This window comes from Dama dama, chromosome 18, assembly GCF_033118175.1.
Source record: "Dama dama isolate Ldn47 chromosome 18, ASM3311817v1, whole genome shotgun sequence".
NCBI lineage: Eukaryota > Metazoa > Chordata > Mammalia > Artiodactyla > Cervidae > Dama > Dama dama.
The window spans coordinates 113,502,799-113,522,191 of NC_083698.1; the positions used below are offsets into that span (position 1 = coordinate 113,502,799).

At 45.3% G+C, this 19,393-nt stretch overlaps 1 protein-coding gene across 3 annotated transcripts in view; it reads right to left on the reverse strand.

Annotated features, from left to right (window-relative positions):
- Positions 1-18,751, reverse strand: part of ESYT2 (extended synaptotagmin 2) — a 75,028-nt gene extending 56,277 nt beyond the window's left edge. For all 3 annotated transcript variants that reach the window (XM_061166247.1, XM_061166248.1, XM_061166246.1), the window contains exon 1: positions 18,425-18,751. In XM_061166247.1, the coding sequence (XP_061022230.1) occupies positions 18,425-18,736 (312 nt within the window). In that variant the 5' untranslated portion in view covers positions 18,737-18,751. The remainder of the gene's footprint in view (positions 1-18,424) is intronic.
- Between the last annotated feature and the right edge of the window lie 642 nt (positions 18,752-19,393).

The following is a 19,393-nucleotide window of genomic DNA, read 5'->3' on the forward strand; positions in this document are numbered from 1 at the left end:
TGTCCCACCACGACCGTTTCACATTAGGAGACAATCTCACCACGTGCAGCTGGGAGGAAGTGCGCATGGGAAGGTGACATCAGTCACCAGAGAACGCGGATTTATCCACAGTGACACCCCAGTTCACACACTATGATGACTTGCAATCAAAAACAGAAAATAATACGTGTTTGCAGGCAGGCGCAGGAATTAGAACCTTATTGCATTGCTGATGAGATACAAAATATTCCCACCATTATGGAAAGCAGTTTAGCAGTTCCTCCAAAAGTTAAACAAATCAATTTCACTTCTAGGTATATACCCTCTAAAACTGAACACAAGTATTCAAACAAAAATGTGAACATCAATGTTCAGAACACAACTCATAATAGCCAAAAGACAGAAACAACACAAAAAGTTCTTCAAAGGATGAAAGGATAAACAAAGTGGGGCATACCTGTACAGTGGAATATTATTCAGCCATAAAATAAGAAGTATGCTATAGGGTAAGATCTTAAAAATGTTACGCTAAGTGAAAGATACAAAAGTTCACATATTGTATGATTCCACTTATATGAAACATTAAGAAAAGGTAAAATTATAAAGACAGAAATATATGTGATGGCACAGCCACGGGGAGGGTGAAATGCAGCATGATTGCTAAGGGGTATAGGCTTTCTTTTGGGGTGATGAAAACTTGGGGGACCAGATAGAGGTGATGGTTGCACAACACTGTGAAGGTATTAAGTGACCCTGAATAACTTTGTTACTTGAAACCTACTGCAGTAAGAATAAAAGAAATGAACTATCAAGGAAAAAATAAGAAGAAATCTTAAACAGATGTCGCTAAGAGAGAGAAGCCAAAGTGAAAACACCACACAGCGTGTGGTTCCAACTCCCTGATGTACTGGAAAGGGTAAAAAGATAAGTGGCCACCAAGAAGTTCAGGCATGGGGAGGAAGGAAGACTAGAGTAGAGCCTCCTAATATAAACTAGGGACTTTACTTAATAATGTATCACACTGTTTCAATAATTGCAACAAATGTAGCACACTTATACAAGATGCTAACTCAAGAAACTGCCTGCAGGGGGGATATGGGAACTGTATCACTTGATTTTTCTCAAGTAAGTTAAGAAAACCTGTTGCTGTCCAACTTGCATTAAAAGAAGTATTAATGTGAATTTTTCAGGTAGAAAGAAAATGATCCCACACAAATACGTGGAAATGGAAGAAGGTATCTTCTTCCATTTATAGAAGAAGTCACAATTATAGAGACTAAAAATGCTCCAAGTCTATCCTGCTACTTAAGACAACCCTCAGGAGACTACATAATGCTACATAAGCAGTGAGCCGGGCCCCAGTGCAATGAGGGTACTCTCTGGGCCAAGGGGGAGTGCAGAGGGTGTGGTTGCAGGAACATAGCCTCTCATTCTTGTGAGACTGTGGTGACAGCTGAACCCCCAGGCCTGAGTCTCCTCCTCTTTGAAAAGTAGACATTTTTAACATCAAAATGACTAGATTGTTGTTGTTCAGTTGCTAACTCATGTCCGACTTTTCCGACTCCATGGACTGCATTACATCAGGCTTCCCTGTCTTTCACTAACTCCTAGAGTTTGCTCAGATTTATGTCCATTGAGTGAGTGTTGCTATCTAACCGTCTCATCCTCTGTCGCCCTCTTCTCCTTTTGCCTTCAATCTTTCTCAGCACCAGGGTCTTTTCCAATGAGTCGGCTCTTCACGTTATGTGGCCAAAGTATCAGAGCTTCAGCATCAATCTTTCCAATGAATATTCAGGACTGATTTCCTTTAGGATTGACTGGTTTGGTATCAATGCAGCCCAAGGGACTCTCAAGAGTCTTCTCCAGTATCACAATTTGAAAGCATCAGTTCTTCAGTGCTCAACCTTCCTTATTGTCCAACTCTCACATCCATACATGACTACTGGAAAAACCATTGCAAAATTTGACTACATGGACCTTTGTTGGCAAAGTGATGTCTCTGCTTTTCAATATGCTGTCTAGGTTTGTCACAGCTTTTCTTCCAAGGAGCAAGTTTCTTTTAATTTCATGGGTGCAGCAACCATTCGCAGTGATTTTGGAGCCCAAGAAAATAGAAGTCTGTCACTGCTTCCATGTTTTCCCCATCTATTTGCCATGAAGTTATGGGACCAGATGCCATGATCTTACCTTTCTGAACATTGAATTTTAAGCCAACTTTTTCATTCTCCTTTTTCACCCTCAAGACGCTCTTCAGTTCCTCTTCCTTTCTGTCATTTAGAGTGGTAACATCTGCATACCTGAGACTTGATATTTCTCCTGGCAATCTTGACTCCAGTTTGTGATTCAGCCAGGCTTTCATTTCCCATGATGTACTTTGCATAGACATTAAATTAGCAAGGTGACAATATACAGCCTTGATGTACTCATTTCCCAATTTGGAACCAGTGTGTTGTTCCATGTCCAATTCTAACTGTTGCTTCTTGACCTGTTGCTACAGGTTTCTCAGGAGACAGGTAACGTGGTCTGGTATTCCCATCTCTTGAAGAATTTACCAGTTTATCATGATCCACATAGTCAAAGGCTTCAGCTTAGTCAATGAATCAGATGTTTTTTTCTGGAATTCCCATGCTTTCTCTATGACCTGGGCTTCCCTCATGGCTCAATTGGTAAAGAATCTGCCTGCAATTCAGGAGACCCTGGCTCGATTCCTGGGTTGGGAAGATCCACTGGAGAAGGGAAAGGCTACCCACTCCAGTATTCTTGGACTCTATGATCCAAAGAATGTTGGCAATTTGATTTCTGGTTCCTTTGCCTTTTCTAAATCCAGCTTGTACATGTGGGGGTTCTTGGTTCACACACTGCTGAAGTCTAGCTTGAAGGATTTTGAGCATAACTTCACCAGCATGTGAAATGAGCACAACTGTATGGTAGGGCACTGCCCTTCTTTGAGATTAGAATGAAAACTGACCTTTTCCAGTCCTGTGGTGACTGGTGAGTCTTTCAAATGTGTTGACATATTGAATACAGAACTTTAACAGCATCATCTTTTAGGATGTGAAATAGCTCAGCTAAAATTCCATGACCTCCACTAGCCTTGTTTGTAGTAATGTTTCCTAAGGCACACTTGACTTCAGACTCAAGGATGTCTGGCTCTAGGTGAGTGACCACACCATTGTGGCTATCCAGGTCATTAAGACCTCTTTTTTATAGTTCTGTGTATTCTTGCTGCCTCTTTTTAACCTCTTCTGTTTCTATTAGGTCCTTACAGATCATGCCCACCCTTGTATGAAATGTTCCCTTGATATTTCCAATATTCTTGAAGAGATCTCTAGTCTTTCCCATCCTATTTCTTTGCATGACTTACTTAAAAAGGATTTCTTCTCTCTTGCTATTCTTTGGAAGTCTGCATTCAGTTAGGTGTTCTTTCCATTTCTCCCTTGCTTTTTGCTTCTCTTCCTTCCTCAGCTATTTGTAAAGCTTCCTCGGACAACCACTTTGCCTTCTTGCATTTCTTTTTCTTCGGGACAGTTGCAGAGACGAGCCAATTCTGCCTCCATGTTGGAACTGTTTCTGTGACTTGCCTTTAGTAGCTTCTGTTACTATCATCATACAGAATGACCTGCCGCAGAGGATCTCGCCCCTCTGCCTACTAAACTGAAGTGCCTCTGTTTAGAACCCTGTCCACCTGCAGATGGCACAAAGGAAGAGATCAACACGTTCTCTGCCTGAGGTGTGCCATTCTAGAAGATGTCTGCAAGACTAATGGCCTTTTTATTTTGCTTCCTTACCTTCCCCCATCTCTGATCTATAATAGAACCTGGCATCCAGACCCGATAAGATGGTTATTTTGAGGCGCTAGCCTGTCATCTTCTCGGTCAGCAGGTTTTCTGAATAAAGTCTCTTCCTTGCCTCAATCCCTCGTCTCTTAGATTCATTGGCCTGTCGTGCAGTGAGCAGAGTGAGCCTGGACTCAGTAACAGGATTGTTTTGGTCACTGACTCCTGTACAACGTTATGAACCTCTGTCCATGGTTCTTCAGGCACTCTGTCTACCAGATCTAATCCCTTGAATCTATTTGTCACCTCCACTGTCACCACCAACTCCAAGGGATTTGATTTAGGTCTAGTGGTTTTCCCTACTGTCTTCAATCTTAGCCTGAATTTTGCAATAAGGAGCTCATGATCTGAACCACAGTCAGTTCCAGCTCTTGCTTTTGCTGACTATATAGAGCTTCTCCATCTTCGGCTGCAAAAAATACAGTCTGATTTCGGTACTGACCATCTGATGATGTCCATGTGTAGAGTCATCTCTTGTGTTGTTGGAAAATAGTGTTTGCTATGACCAGTGTGTTCTCTTGGCAAAACTCTGTTAGCCTTTGCTCTGCTTCATTCTGTGCTCCAAGGCCAAATTTAGCCTGTTACTCCAGGTATCTCTTGACTTCCTACTTTGCATTCCAGTCCTCTATGATGAAAAGGACCTCTTTCTTTGTTGTCAGTTCTAGGTCTTAGAACTGATCAACATCAGCTTCTTTGGCATCGGTGGTAGGGGCACAGACTTGGATCACTGTGATGCTGAGTGGTTTGCCTTGGAAATGAACCATGATCGTTCTGTTGTTTTTGAGACTGCACCCAAGTACTGCACTTTGGACTCTTTTGTTGACTATGAAGGCTACTCCATTTCTTCCACATTAGTAAATGACTAGATGATGTGATGTCTAATCCCATTTCTTTCTCACCACCATCAAGAGAGGGCAGAGAACTCACAGACTTCCCAGTTCAAAGTCTGTCGCAGACCCAATGTAAGCGCCAGTGTGGTCTGTCCCCTCATCCCTAAGATGGGGAAACAGGTGCACTGTGGGTCTTAACTGACTTCCTCCACACAGAGTGCTTGGAAGAGAAGCTGCACACAGTGAGCACTGATGGATGAACCACGTCCCTCCTTGTTTTGGCCACGCCGTGTGGCTTGTGCTATCTCAGTTCCCTGAGCCGGGACTGAGCCTGGGCCATGGCAGTGAAAGCACGGACTCCTAACGACCGGACGGCCAGGGAATTCCCTTTCCTCACTTTCCACCTCCCGATTTCCTCTGGGGCACAAAGGCCTGTCCTGGGCCCTCTGGTCTTTTTACACTGTCTACACTCACTTCCTCCATTTCTCCACTTCAAGCATGATCTCAGGCACCCGGCGCCTGCGAACTGAGGTATCCGGCTATGCTCCCAGGTCTCCCTTACCAGCCACTGGCTGCTGTTGGACAGCTCCTCGAAGAACTCCTTTAGGGTTCTTAAACTCAATGTTTATAAGACAAGATTAACCATCCCCAAGCCTTATTCCTAGGCTTCCAAACTCCTGTTCCTACTGAATGGTTACTGGCGAGGGCCATCATGCGTCCTCCCCCACGGGCTCAGCTGGAGCCACCTTCCCTCCGCCAGCCCAGCCCTGTATCCTCCCTCCAGTGAGCCGTCAGGGCCAGGTGCTCCTTCCTTCCTCAGGCTTGGAGCTGGTCCCCACTCTGTCCCCTCAGTCTCCTTGGACATTATTGCCAGGTTTATCTTGCTACACATCCAGTTTTCAAACTGGGACATGCCACTGCTTTAAATGTTTCGGTGTTTTCCTGGCGTCATTCAGATCTGGCCCAAACGCCAGCAGCGGGAGGCCCTGCTCTGTTCCTCAGCTCCTGATGCAAACACCGTGGCCCACCTGGGCCGCGCTGCATCCAAGCACTTAGCTCCTCTCCCCCGCCTGCCCCCACAAGGCCACATGTAATTCTCAGGCACCAGGGGAACGGCAGCAAAGGGAATAGTCCACAGCACTGAACCCAAGACACGACATGAATCTGGACCGAGAGGTCCAGTGGAGGGAAAGGCCTTTCAGAACAGATGAGACAATGCTGAGCCATCGCCACTGCGCTCAGCTACCCTCTTCCTGAGTATCCAAGACACAGGGGTGCTGGTGGCCCTGCAGGAGATGGCCACATTTCACTCCTTACAACTCGTGTTTCCTTATGAGACAAAAAAAAAAAAAAAAAAAAGATTTAGCAGATGTGGTAAGTTAAGGCTCTTCAGTTGAGGAGCTGTCCTGCATCCTGTGCGGGCCATGATGCAATCACACTTGTCCTCTCAGGTGGGAGCAGAGGCGGAACAGACACAGACAGAAAACAGAAAGTATGTGACGATTGGAGCAGCTGCCGGCGGTGAGGGTGAGGAGTCACACACCCGGGAACGCCAGCTCCAGAAGCTGAGAAGGGCCCACAGAGGGAGCATGGCCCTGTCGATCCCCTGGTTTCAGCTGTTGGGAACTGCTTCCAGACTTTTGGCCCCCAGAACTGTAAATGATAAATCTGTGCTGTTTTAAGCCACCAGTTTGCAGAGCTTTCCTCCGGTGGCCCCAGTCCCAGCAGCAAGCCAACGGGACTGCTCCCTTCCCCTCATGCCCATCCATGATGAAACAGCCCCCAGGTAAGTCCCGCTAAGACCATCCCTCATACACACACAGCAGTGGTCACACTTTCATTTCCCCACTGTAAAACCACAATCAGATTCAAGCTATTAAGTAAAATCAACACTTTCTAACAGCTCCGAATAGATTTCAAAATCTATGTATATAAAAAAAAAAAAAATTAAAAATTATTTTCATTTTTGTTAGATATTATATTTGACTTTTTGGTTTTAAAAATCTGGTACTCACATTAATTTAGCATTAATAGATCTTATGTGTTCACTTGCTATGCATTCAAATGTTTATAGCACAAATGAAATAAATTAATGATCTCAGTGGGCAGCTCACCACAAATACGTATACTGGCAACATAGGCATTACACAACAATTTATAATTGAGCATAGAGAGTCCTCGTAAAACAAGCAATAGTTCACTGTTTCAACCACTCACTAGGTTTTCTGTACAAACTCCTTGCAAACTGCTGGCTGCTACAGCAGACAAAAAGTCCCTGTCTTCAAACTCCTGATCCTACACACAATTACAAGACTAAGCACACTTAACTGAATGGTTTAACAAATATGAAGCAGTTCTGTGATAAAACAGGAAGTAAGAGCATCGCCCAGATGAGTAACTTTGATCTGATGCTGGTATCTCAGAATATGAGTGGCAGACTCATAAACCCAGTATCTCACACGCGCTCCAGGGTAGAATTTATGCCACAAAGCAAGCTGGAAGATGTTGTCTTTCCACATCACTGGATTTATCTTCTGCAGATCCGCTGTACTCTAAGCAGCCCAAAACATAACCCACCGGATGGAAGCAGAAGGAAGCAACTCTACACCCAACACAGGTTAAATTAAACTACTACAGCTGACCCAAAACTTTGTTGTTGTTGTTCAGCTCAGTTGTGTCCAACTCTTTGTGACCCCAAGGACTGCAACACGCCAGGCTTCCTTGTCTTTTACCATCTCCTGGAGCTTGCTCAAACACATTCATTGACTCAGTGATGCCATTCAACCATCTCATCCTCTGTCATCCCCTTCTCCTTCTGCCTTCAATCTTTCCCAGCAGCAGGGTCTTTTCCAATGAGTTGGCTCTTTGCCTCAGGTAGTCTAAGTACTGGAGTTTCAGCTTCAGCATCAGTCCTTCCAATGAACACCCAGGACTGATCTCCTTTAGGATGGATTGGTTGGATCTCCTTGCAGTCCAAGGGACTCTCAAGAGTCTTCTCCAATACCACAGTTCAAAAGCATCAATTCTTCAGCACTCAGCCTTCTTTATGGTCAAACTCTTACCTCCACACACGACTACTGGAAAAACCATAGCTTTGACTGGATGGACCTTTGTCAGCAAAGGTCTCAGACATCTCTTTGCTTTTTAATACACTGTCTAGGTTTGTCATAGCTTTTCTTCCAAACAGCAAGCATCTTTTAATTTCATGGCTGCAGTCAATGTCCATAGTGATTTTGGAACACAAGAAAATAAAGTCTGTCACTGTTTTCATTTTTCCCCCATCTATTTGCCACGAACTGACAGGACCAGATGTCATGATCTTAGTTTTTTGAATGTTGAGTTTTAAGCCAGTTTTATCACTCTCCCCTTTCATCTTCACCAAGCTCCTCTTCACTTTCTGCCATCAGGGTGGTGTCATCTGTGTATCTGAGGTTATTGATATGCAGTTTCAAACCCCCACTTTAGTCCCCAACCAACACTTATTCACAAGAGGAAGGAAATGAGTACATGAACTTAAAAATTTTACATGGTAGTCTCCTAATGGAACTAGCTAAGGTTATCTACTATGTCAGGGCAGCTGCTGCAAGCAAAGCGAAAGTAACCACAACCTCAGGCAGGAGGAGACGGGGACAAGAGAGGACAAGATGGCTGGAGGCATCACCAACTCAATGGAATGAGTCTGAGAAAACTCCAGGAGATGGTGAAGGACAGGGAAGCCTGGCATTCTGCAGCGTTCATGGGGTCGAAAAGAGCTGGACACGACTGAGGGACTGAACAGCAGTAGGACAGAATTTGTTTTAAGGAAGAGGCAGCGAGGATGAGGGGTAATAAAATAGGCTCCTTGGATATTACTTTAGGACGTTCAGAGAAAAAAGAGAAAGAAAACACAAGGAATATTTTCAAGTGCGACTCACAACAAAGCATTATGGCAGATAAACCCTTAGCAACAACACAAACAACCACAGTGAAACAGAAACAGAGAGGAGCTCTGTCATTTGCCTACTCCAGCAAGGTGAGAGAAGCGCCTCAGGCAGCACAAAGCTGGTGGTTAACAGCTGACAGTTCAAAGGAGGCATCAGCACAGGATCCCTAACCCCAGGGGACCTCCAGCCACCCTGCCAGCCCTGGGCTTTCCTTATTCCAGCCTCATGATCAAACACACAAGCTGGGGCTCGTGTCAGTGCCCACCTAATGATGAGGAAACTAAGGTTCTGAAAGGTGTGCTGACTTGTCAGAGAGCACAGAGCCGGGAGTGGGTGGGTCTCAGACAGGAACCCACACGGGTCAGACCAAGCCTGCTTCTCGAGTGTGTGCCCGAGCAGCAACGCCATCACGTGTGATACAGGTCCCTGAGGGTGACCCACAACACTCAGTGCCCAAGGGCTGCCAGGTAACACTGACGACGCCAGTCACACAGCTGGTTATTTTCAGACAAGATCAAGGACAATGCAGTGAGCCCTCTCAGCCATTTCCAAACAACCATCCCTACACGGTCCTACAAAAAGCAATGACTTGGCTTACCCAACTCTCACTTGCCAACACAGCACAGAGGAAGAAAAGCCCTTCGAAGAGTGACTGCGTGGGAGCACTCTCTTCTTCTAAAGGTTATTTACATAAGAGGGGATCTGGATAAATCTACTGTGCTTATTTTAACATCACACCATTCAAAAACAAACACTGCCCTCTAAAGCTAGACTTCTGCTTATAAAATTACTATGCTACTCTTAGGAGTTCAAAAATAGTTCATATATCCTGGACAGATTAGATGAATGGCTCACGCAAACCATCTTTCGTAACTTGAAAAGGTAGAAAATTAAATATCTCAAACTCTAGTTTTACCTTTTCTTAACCTTCAGTAACAATCTCATATTTGGAATCTGTACATGAGACATAATTTAAATAAAGCATGGCACTCCCATAAACAAGACACTACTGCAAAAACCAGTCATGTTTCTGAAGAATAATGACATGTTCACAGCATAATGCTTAATGAAGGCAAATACAACACACACATACATCCATGTACCTCCAATCATGTCAATACTGAAGATTCAGAAAATCACCAAAACATTAATAATGACTATCACTGGTTAGTAGGACGGTAGGTAACTCTTTTCCTTTTATTCTTCTCCAAAGTTTGAAATGTTCTACAATGAGTATGTGTTCTCATACAGAAAAACATGTTTTTAAAACTCGTCTAGCAATGGCACCCCTCTCCAGTACTCTTGCCTGGAAAATCGCATAGACGGAGGAGCCTGGTGGGCTGCAGTCCATAGGGTCGCCAAGAGTTGGACACAACTGAGTGACTTCACTTTCACTTTTCACTTTCATGCATTGGAGAAGGAAATGGCAACCCACTCGTGTTCTTGCCTGGAGAATCCCAGGGACGGGGGAGCCTGGTGGGCTGCAGTCTATGGGGTTGCATAGAGTTGGACACGACTGAAGTGACTTAGCAGCAGCAGCAGTAGCCATAATATAAAGAGCTTCCCTGATGGCTTAGTGGTAAAGAATCTGCCTGCCAATGCAAGAGACACAAGAGACACAGGTTTGATCCTTGGGTCAGGAAGATCCCCTGGAGGAGGAAAGGCCAGCCCACTTCAGTACTCTTGCCTGGGAAATCCCATGGACAGAGAAGCCTGGCAGGCTACAGTCCATGGGGTCACAAAGAGTCACACACGACTGAGTCACTGAGCACCCAGCCATAATATAAGAAATACATGACTGCATATTCATTAAAAGTAGAAAAATAAAGTTCACTAAGTGACTGAACAAAGAAACGAACTTCAAGCTCAACTTCAATGACATTTTTGTAAATAATAGAAAAGAAAGCATAATAAACACTTTCATATTAGTATTTCCACATCTGCCATTTGTGCGGTTATCACCAATTCTCAAGTATAGTCACCAGGTACAACGACGTTCTTTAAAAAATGAAGTCACTGCTGCTGACAGTGCCGCCACTCTGATGTTTTCCTCTGCACATCCTGCTGTAATCCATTTAATACACACAGATATTGAACTACGGGTCTCAGAGGTGTCCACTATGAGTAATCACAAGACTGCCTTTCCCAAAATAGGCAAAGACAGGACAACATAAAATTGAAGTTATATGCACAGCTAGCTACTTCTACAAACCCTAGAAAAAAGGGTTTAATCCTTATCAATAAAATCTTTTACAATACACTGATTTAAAGAAATGGGTTATTACTTAAACAAAAGGACAAAATGCTCTAAGAGGCAGAGCATTTTAAAAAATGAACATATCATTTCAACAACTGAAAGACCTAATACAGGTTTGCCTTTCTTTTTCCATATGAATAATGTTTTAATATACTTTTTTTGATACAAGAAAAATAAATATGTATTAATTTTATTAAAAAAAAACTACCAGTGCATACTATAACTAAAATTAGGATTACTTCTAGATTTGTGTCATTACTAGCTATAAATTTCTGAGTTTAAGGCCTTGTCTTACTTATCACCTAGCACAGTACATGGAACATAGCAAAGGTTTAATAAATACTGGCTCAGTGAACAGGTGAATCAATAAAAGCTCATTTTTGATTTCTATACTTAAGCTAGGCTTGTTACTTAAATTATCATCTACTCTAGGAAAAATTCACCAAAATAGATGGTTTCCTTTTAAAAAGTTTGACTTTTTTTTAAAAAACAGTTAAGCAGGGAAAAAAATGAAGCAAAACCACTGACAGGGAGAAAGACCATGAGAAAACTTGTGAATTAAACATGTTAAATGGAAAAACGATTCCATGCAAGACAACTACGGACACTATTTATACAAGAACTATGCCCCACCCAGTTCCAGAAGAACACAAGGTGGCTCAGTGTCTACAGCACAATAAGATCCTTAAGAGTAAAAGAGAACAGTGTTTGAGGGAAGGTGGACGGGCACCTCCAGAGCCCTCCAAGTGCTGAGCACCCCAGCAGCAGTGCAGCGCTAAGCATTCTGCAGCCAGGGCAGGCGGTCTCCAGCACTGCGCAGGGTTCCCTGTTCTGACCTCACAAGCCTGGCTCTGAACACATCGCCCAGTCTCCCTGAGACACGGGAGTGCTGCCCTGACAGGTGGCCCAGGCCCCAGTTTGAGCACCTCCGCTCCTCACCCCTGGGCCCAGCTGACAATTCCCATCTTACTTACAACTCCCCCCAGCCTCCACCAAGGAAGAGCCCAGGTATCCACTGTGCTGTCCTACTGGGCTCTGACACTTGCCACCTCCACCCTGAGACACACCCGATTTTGCTGTTCCCACTTATTCTTTAGCGTCCTTTAGGGTGTCTATACGCACATCCCCCGCCTCTAACCACTTTGTGACCCACTAGGGCACTCTTCAGCCATCACACCCCACCTCGTAGCTACCTGGAAGTAAGTACACACAGGAAGGGAAGGTGACCTGTAACACGACTGTAGATAGTGGGTGCTTAGATCTTTAAATGAAGAAGGAAAATTCATCTGACACAGTGTTGTCATGGAAACCAAAAAAGGTAATAAATTACTAAAACATAACAAAATGCAAGAGTCTACAAATAGTACATTCACTCTAAAATCATACTATGAGGAATTCCCTAGTGGTCCAGTGGTTAAGACTTCACATTTCCAGGACCTCCCTGGTGGCTCAGTAGTAAAGAATCCACCTGCCAATGCAGGACACAGGGATTAGATCCCTGGTCCAGGAAGATGCCACATGCTGTGGAGCAACTAAGCCCCTGTACCCCAACTATTGAGCCTGTGCTCTAGAGCCCGAGAACTGCAACTACTGAGCCCTCATGCTGCCAACTACTAAAGCCCAAGTGCCCTAGAACACATGATTAGCAAGAGAAGCCACCACGATAAGAAGGGAGAGCACTGCAACTAGAGAGCAGTCCTCGCTTGCTGCAATAGGAGAAAAGCCCATGCAACAATGAAGACCCAACACAGCCAAACAATAAATTAAATAAATATAAAAAAATTATATGTATACAAAAACTTCTCACTTCCACTGGTAGAGAAACTAAGATACTGCATGCCACATGGTGGTGGCCCAAATAAATAAATAAATTAAAATTTAAAAAAATAGTGGGCCTTAAAAAAATAAAATCATGCTATGATAGAGTAAGTGTTAGTTGCTCAGATATGTCTGACTCTTTGCCATCCCATGGGCTGTACCCCTCAAGGTTCCTCCGTCCATGGGATTTCCCAGGCAAGAATACTGGAGTGGGTTGCTATTTCCTTCCCCAGGGAATCTTCCCAACCCAGGGATTGAACCTGGGTCTCCTGCACTGCAGACAAATTCTTTACAGTCTGAGCCACCAGGGAAGCCCTATGATAGAATATATCTTACAAAAAACAAACCAATTTATCAGCTAAATTTCTCAAACACACACTGTAATTACGTATCATTACCTTGAATTAAAGTTAAGAGTTTAAAATAACTCACACACACAAACACATTTAGGCTATTTATATCTTTGAAGCAAAATCTCTATTTGATCGTTTAGCCAATGTAGCATCAACGCTTAAAGTAACATCTGTTGTTGTTTAGTTGTGTCAGATTCTCTGTCCATGGGCAAGAATACTGGAGTGGGTTGCCATTTCCTTCTCCAGAGGATCTTTAAGAACCAGGGCTCAAACCCATATCCCTGTACTGGCAGGAGGATTCTTTACCACTGAGCCATAAGGAGTCGAAAGTAACATTAGGTTTAAGGTAAAAATATTTATGGAGTTACTTTTTTCATTCACAAGCCCTCCTCTTTCATTAAATATTCTTTATAAATTACTCCAAATTTACATTGAAACAATAATTTTTAAAAGTTGTAACAGCTTTAGCTGGAATTCCATAAGCAAGGTGGTTTGCATGGCTTACTCTGTACTATAACTAATCACCTGTTTCACTTATTTTTAAGAAATTTAAAGTCTATAATATTTTTCAATAGCACTATTGACAAGTAATTCACATACCATAAAATTCACTCATGTAACGTCTACAGTTCAGTTGTTTTTAATCTATTTTCAACATGTGATATCATTCAAAGTTAAATGCTGCAACCAATGTAGAAATCATGAAAACTCAAAGAATATACTAAGAGGTTCACCAGGCCTAAGGAGAACACTAAGTCACTAGTCAGTTGTTCATAATTGTTTCTTCACAGGACCAAGATCTATATTTTACACACATATTTAATATAACTTAACATAACATATATTAACTAAATATAATTTAATATAAATATATTACATATATTTTCAATTCCTGTATCTGTTTAAATTATTTATAGTTTAGTCCTAGCTCTACATTCTCCAATCTTGAAATATAAAGTGAGGCTAATAGTCACCTGAAGCAGAAAAACCAGAGCACACAGCCTGATGTATGCAAAGATCCTGAATTTAAATCCATTTGTCAGCTTGAACTAAAAAACAGGTATTTACTACTTTATGTCCAGCAACCGTGGGGCCTTCTGCTCTAACTTCATGAAGCACTTAGATAGCATAACAGCCAGGTGAGGGTGACTATAGCAGTAGCAGGCGCATAAAAGAAACCCAAAGAGTAACCATATCTCTTTCACAGCTTTGAGGAGGTTCTAACATTTTCTTCAAGCGTTTAATTGGTCTAGGATCTAAAGTTGCAACTGCAGTTTAAAATAGCTCAACTCTGGGTCCTGATGTAGTTACAAGTCTGTTACGAGTCTTCACAAAATTTTTTAATAGTATAAGTCAATGATTAACACTGAGAATAAAAGTATTTGCCCTTCCTTTACATAAGACCAAAGTGTATTATTTTCTTTTGCTTATCTGGTTTTTAGTCTACATAATAAATTTTGGCTAGACTTAAAATTCTCCTGAACTTCCCAGAAGAACCACGGGAAGAAAGCTCTCCCTAAAGAAAAGCTGGTGCATATAGTAAAAACAGCAGAACACATAAGCTGACTATGCTTTAAATCTCAATCATCAAGGTTTAAGAGGAATAGAAGACCAGTTGTCATTTATGGCAGGTTTGGGTTTCTACTTATTTGCAGCCATAAAATCAACATTAATTGGCAGCAGTGAAAACAGAAAAAGGGCAGACTTCACACCAAGTTCTAATTTTTCAAATAAAAATCGTAGTGGAAAACCATCTTTATGCATCTCTATTAAAAACTCCTCAAGATAGAACTGCCATATGACCCAGCAATCCCACTCCTGGGCATACACACCAAGGAAACCAGATCTGAAAGAGACACGTGTACCCCAGTGTTCATCGCAGCACTGTTTATAATAGTCAGGACATGGAAGCAACCTAGATGCCCATCAGCAGACGACTGGATAAGGAAGCTGTGGTACATATACACCATGGAATATTACTCAGCCATTAAAAAGAATTCATTTGAATCAGTTCTAATGAGATGGATGAAACTGGAGCCCATTATACAGAGTGAAGTAAGCCAGAAAGATAAAGACCAATACAGAAAAGATGGTAACGATAACCCTATATGCAAAACAGAAAAAGAGACACAGATGTACAAAACAGACTTTTAGACTCTGTGGGAGAAGGCGAGGGTGGGATGTTCAGAAAGAACAGCATTGAAACAAGTATATTATCAAGGGTGAAACAGATCACCAGCCCAAGCTGGATGCATGAGACAAGTGCTCAGGGCTGGTGCACTGGGAAGACCCAGAGGGATGGGATGGGGAGGGAGGTGGGAGGTGGGATCGGGATGGGGAACACATGTAAATCCATGGCTGATTCATGTCAATGTATGGCAAAAACCACTACAATATTGTAAAGTAATTAGCCTCCAACTAATAAAAATAAATGGGAAAAAAAAAAAAAACTCCTCAAGAATTTTCTTCACCCATAGTCTAATTTTACAGGGCTCATTAACAAGGGACGACCACAGGGACAACAAAAAGGCCAGTCTTCAATCTGTCAACTCAGACTTATCAGGTGATTTCCCTGTTGATGGAAGAAAAAAAGAGTAAAGAAATGAATAGTACTGTGGTTCACATTAAAGCTCTAAGATCAAAGTCTTACAGAATTGCCACATGTTAAATGAGAGCCATTTTTCATATCCTCCTAATAGCCTTGATTTGAAATAGTATATATATATTTCTCAAAGTATTAATATTTATCATCTCATTTTACAGTCAGCATAAATTTTTACTTTACTAAATAAAAAGAAGAAAAATTGTGAGTAAACATATTCAAAAGTAAAGCTAGGAAGTGAGTACCACATTACTTCATGTTTTCCTCTGCTTCTACCCTGCTGTGAATCACAGCTGTCAATGACATACTATGAAATCTGCACAAACACATCTTGTTCAAAGTAAAATACCAACCCGAAGAACCTAAGTTTGTACAGTAAAAATCCAAGAACTACTAATACAGAAACCTTAACTCCTCTTATATATGAACGATTTCTATTGCTGATTTGTTCTCTAGCTATAACCACTTCTAGGCAGTGTGATTCACTGGCTTTATTAGGAAAATAACACACAGGTATTACAATAAAAAAGGCATTAAAACATCTTCCTCAAACCTCAGACTCCTAGGCTTTTCTTGGATATGATCAAAATCAAGTTTTGTGTGAATTCTCACAGCAGTTTTCTAAGCAATACAGGTGTGTTTAAGTGCATGTATGTGTAATGTGAGCACAAATACAAATTTGATGAACAAGTGAAAAGCTGTGTGAAAAACAGAAATTCCATACTGTATGAGATGAACACCAAGGTTCATCAGTTTAAGTCACACAGTGGAAAATCCAAGAAAGGAATCTTTGGCTAATTACCCTTTTCTTCTGGTAGAAAAAAAAAAAAAATTGTCATGTCCTTCAATATGGTAACAAATATACCTGTTAATTAATTGTTAAAATAGCATGCATTTCACAACTTTCATAAGCAAATTTTATGTTAGCCAACTGCTCCATAACCAAGTATCTATGAATGTCAACATCCCCAATTCCTGTGACTCTCAACCCTGATTATGTCTGCTGTTTGGGTAATGTCCCTACTCACCGTTTTTGGTTACTTTCTGTAATCATTTAACTCAGTGTAACATAAGACACAAGATGCCACTTGAAAGTCCTTCTGCCTTGCCAACAAGTGTACCTCTGTTCTTGGCTTTTCACACCTGGTTTCTACACTTCACTCCTCTTTTCTGCTTCTGGCAAAAAGCTACACCACACTACTTATTCTGATTCTTCCAAAAACTACTGTGCACACATCCACCATGTATTGATAGAATGTTAAATTCCCAAAGCCCCTGACTGTGAGATTCTTATTACAATTGCTCTTTGTCATTACAGGTAGTCGCCATTAGGTTAGGTTTCTCCCGACCCTGGGCATTCCAGCTCTCCAACCTGTCTGCCTGTGTCATGTACTCCATGACAAACGTCTTATGACTGGAAACAGGGATCACACTCCAAGTCCTTTTCTCCGCTAAGAGAAAACGACCCTTTTCAAAGTCACTGGCTGGCCATTTCCCCATGAAGTTTTACATCAAGCCTAACATGAGCATCATTTATCTTAAAATAAGCACTATTTCCTGTTGCCTGAAACTGTGACACCAGCTTATGGTTAAGAAAGCAGGAGGGAGCCAACTCCATTAGTTTTCACATTGCATAAATAAATTATGAGGAGAATTGCTGGATGTAAAAATAATCAGTACCAGGACTCTCCATTAGTGCAACTCTTCCAAAACTTCCTGCCCCCACCCACCTAAAATTCACCTCGGATTCAAGTCTACCCTACATAAAAGTTACTCAGCTTATAACGTTAATTCCAAAAAAAGTGAAACAAACCTTCAATTATCCTAACATCAGAGGATCTTTTGGAGGACCCCCACTGCTCAACTGTGTCAGAAACAAAAAAGAAATGGCTGAGGCGTCTCAGGGGAGGAGGAAACCGCCCTTCCCTGCTCACCGCTGGCCGCCTTCTCCGCAGCGGAGAAGGGAGCGGCGTCCAGGCCCGCGGAGCGCACCAGGCGCCCGGAGCTCACATTCCAGCGGCGGGAGTCGCGGCACCGCGCGGGGAGGCGTGGAGACGTGGCCGCGGGAGGAGCGCGCGGGGCTCGCCTCACCTGTGCTCGGGACCCGCCCGCGCGGAGAGGTGAAGGCGCCCACCCGCGGGGTCTGCTGGCCGACAGTGGGCCGGCGGGGTGGGGGCCCGGCGACAGCGTTGGAGACCCCCGATTTACACGGCTCGGACAGACACCGGCGCCCGGGGCTCAGAACGCCCCACGTGGGCGGGGTCGGGGAGTGAGAGGACCCCAGACCCTGGAGGGGCGGGGACGAGCACGGACTTCTGACCCAACAGGCGACCGGGATCAGGGCGAGGGTCGCGGTGAGCTGGTACCCCGACTCGGGCGGGGTGAGGACAGGTAGGAACCCCTGATCCGGCGGGCGGGCGGGCGGGGTCAGGGCCGGGGTCGCGGCGGGCAGGGACCACGACTCGGGCGGGGTCCAGTCGGGTGGGGCGAGGACAGGCAGGAAGCCCTGACCGGGAGAGTGGGAACCCCGACCCGGGCGGGGTAGTAACGGGCGGGGACCCCTGACCCAGCGGGCAGGCGGGGTCAGGGCGGATGGGGACCCGACCCGGGCCAGGTAGGGGCGGGTCGGCACTCCCGAGCGGGCAGGCGGGGTAGGGCCAGGACCGTGGCGGGCGGGCATCCCTGGTCTGACCTGGGCCAGAGTCGAGGTAAGCGAGGACCTCCCAGACGGAGTCAGAGCGGGCCCGGGGCCCCTGACCCTGACCGGCACAGGCGGGAGGGCGGGTCTGGGCAGGGGGCGGGCAGGGGTTTGCTGCGCCCACTCACCCAGGCCGGCAGGTCGCAGGCGCGCACCCCGAGGCGCACGGCGCGCTCCTCGTCCTCCAGTAGCGCCAGCGCGCGGCACAGGCGGGTGGCCTTAAGGCCGCGGCTCCTGCGGCACCACACTAGCAGCCCGAGAGCCAGCAGCACCCAGCTGAAGCTCAGGCCCAGGTAGCCCAGCGCGTACACCGGCAGCAACAGCGCGAAGCTGCGCGCCAGCTGTGCCAGCAGCCCTGCCACGTCCACGCTCAGCGCCGCGCCGGGGGGCTCTGCCCCGGAGGCGCCCGCCTCGGGGCCCGGAGCCCTGGAGCCGCTCATGGCCCCGCCGCGTAGCGTTCCCCTCGGCTCCCGGCCGAGGCGCCTCAGCCCGCGCTGCAGCGCCCCTCTGAGGGGCCGGCGCAGCCGCCCGGCCCGCCCGCGCTTCCGCTCGCGACGCCGTGTGACGTCAGCACGCAGGGCGGGGTGGTGGCGGAGGCGGCAAGGAGCCGAGGTGTTCCACTGCGGCGGCTGGGCGTGGTCCCCGGGCATGGGTGCGCCCCAACGCGGGGTGGGCCCGGCTCGCGTGGGACGTCATCCCACAGGGCCCGCCAGCGCCTCGGTGGCGGGGGTGGGCGGGGCTGGCTGGTGTGTGGCTTCATCGCACGGGCGGGCGGGGCGTCTTTGACACGGGGTGGCCGGGCCCGGCGTGGATGTCGCCTCACAGGCTTGAGAGAGCGCCCCTGAGGCGGAGTGGGCGGTGCTTCCTGACGTCATCGCGGACTGGCGGGGCGCCTCTGATGCGGAGTGGCTGGGCCGGGCGTGGGTGTCGCCTCACAGGCTTGAGAGAGTGCGACTGAGGCCGAGTGGGCGGTGCTTGTGACGCCATCACGGACGGGCGAGGCGACCCTGAAGCGAGACGGGCGGGTTTTGAGTGAAAGTTGGTGCGTGGAGCGGTCTGCCAGCGGGCTTCCGTGTTCTCCGAGGGGGCTCCGCTCG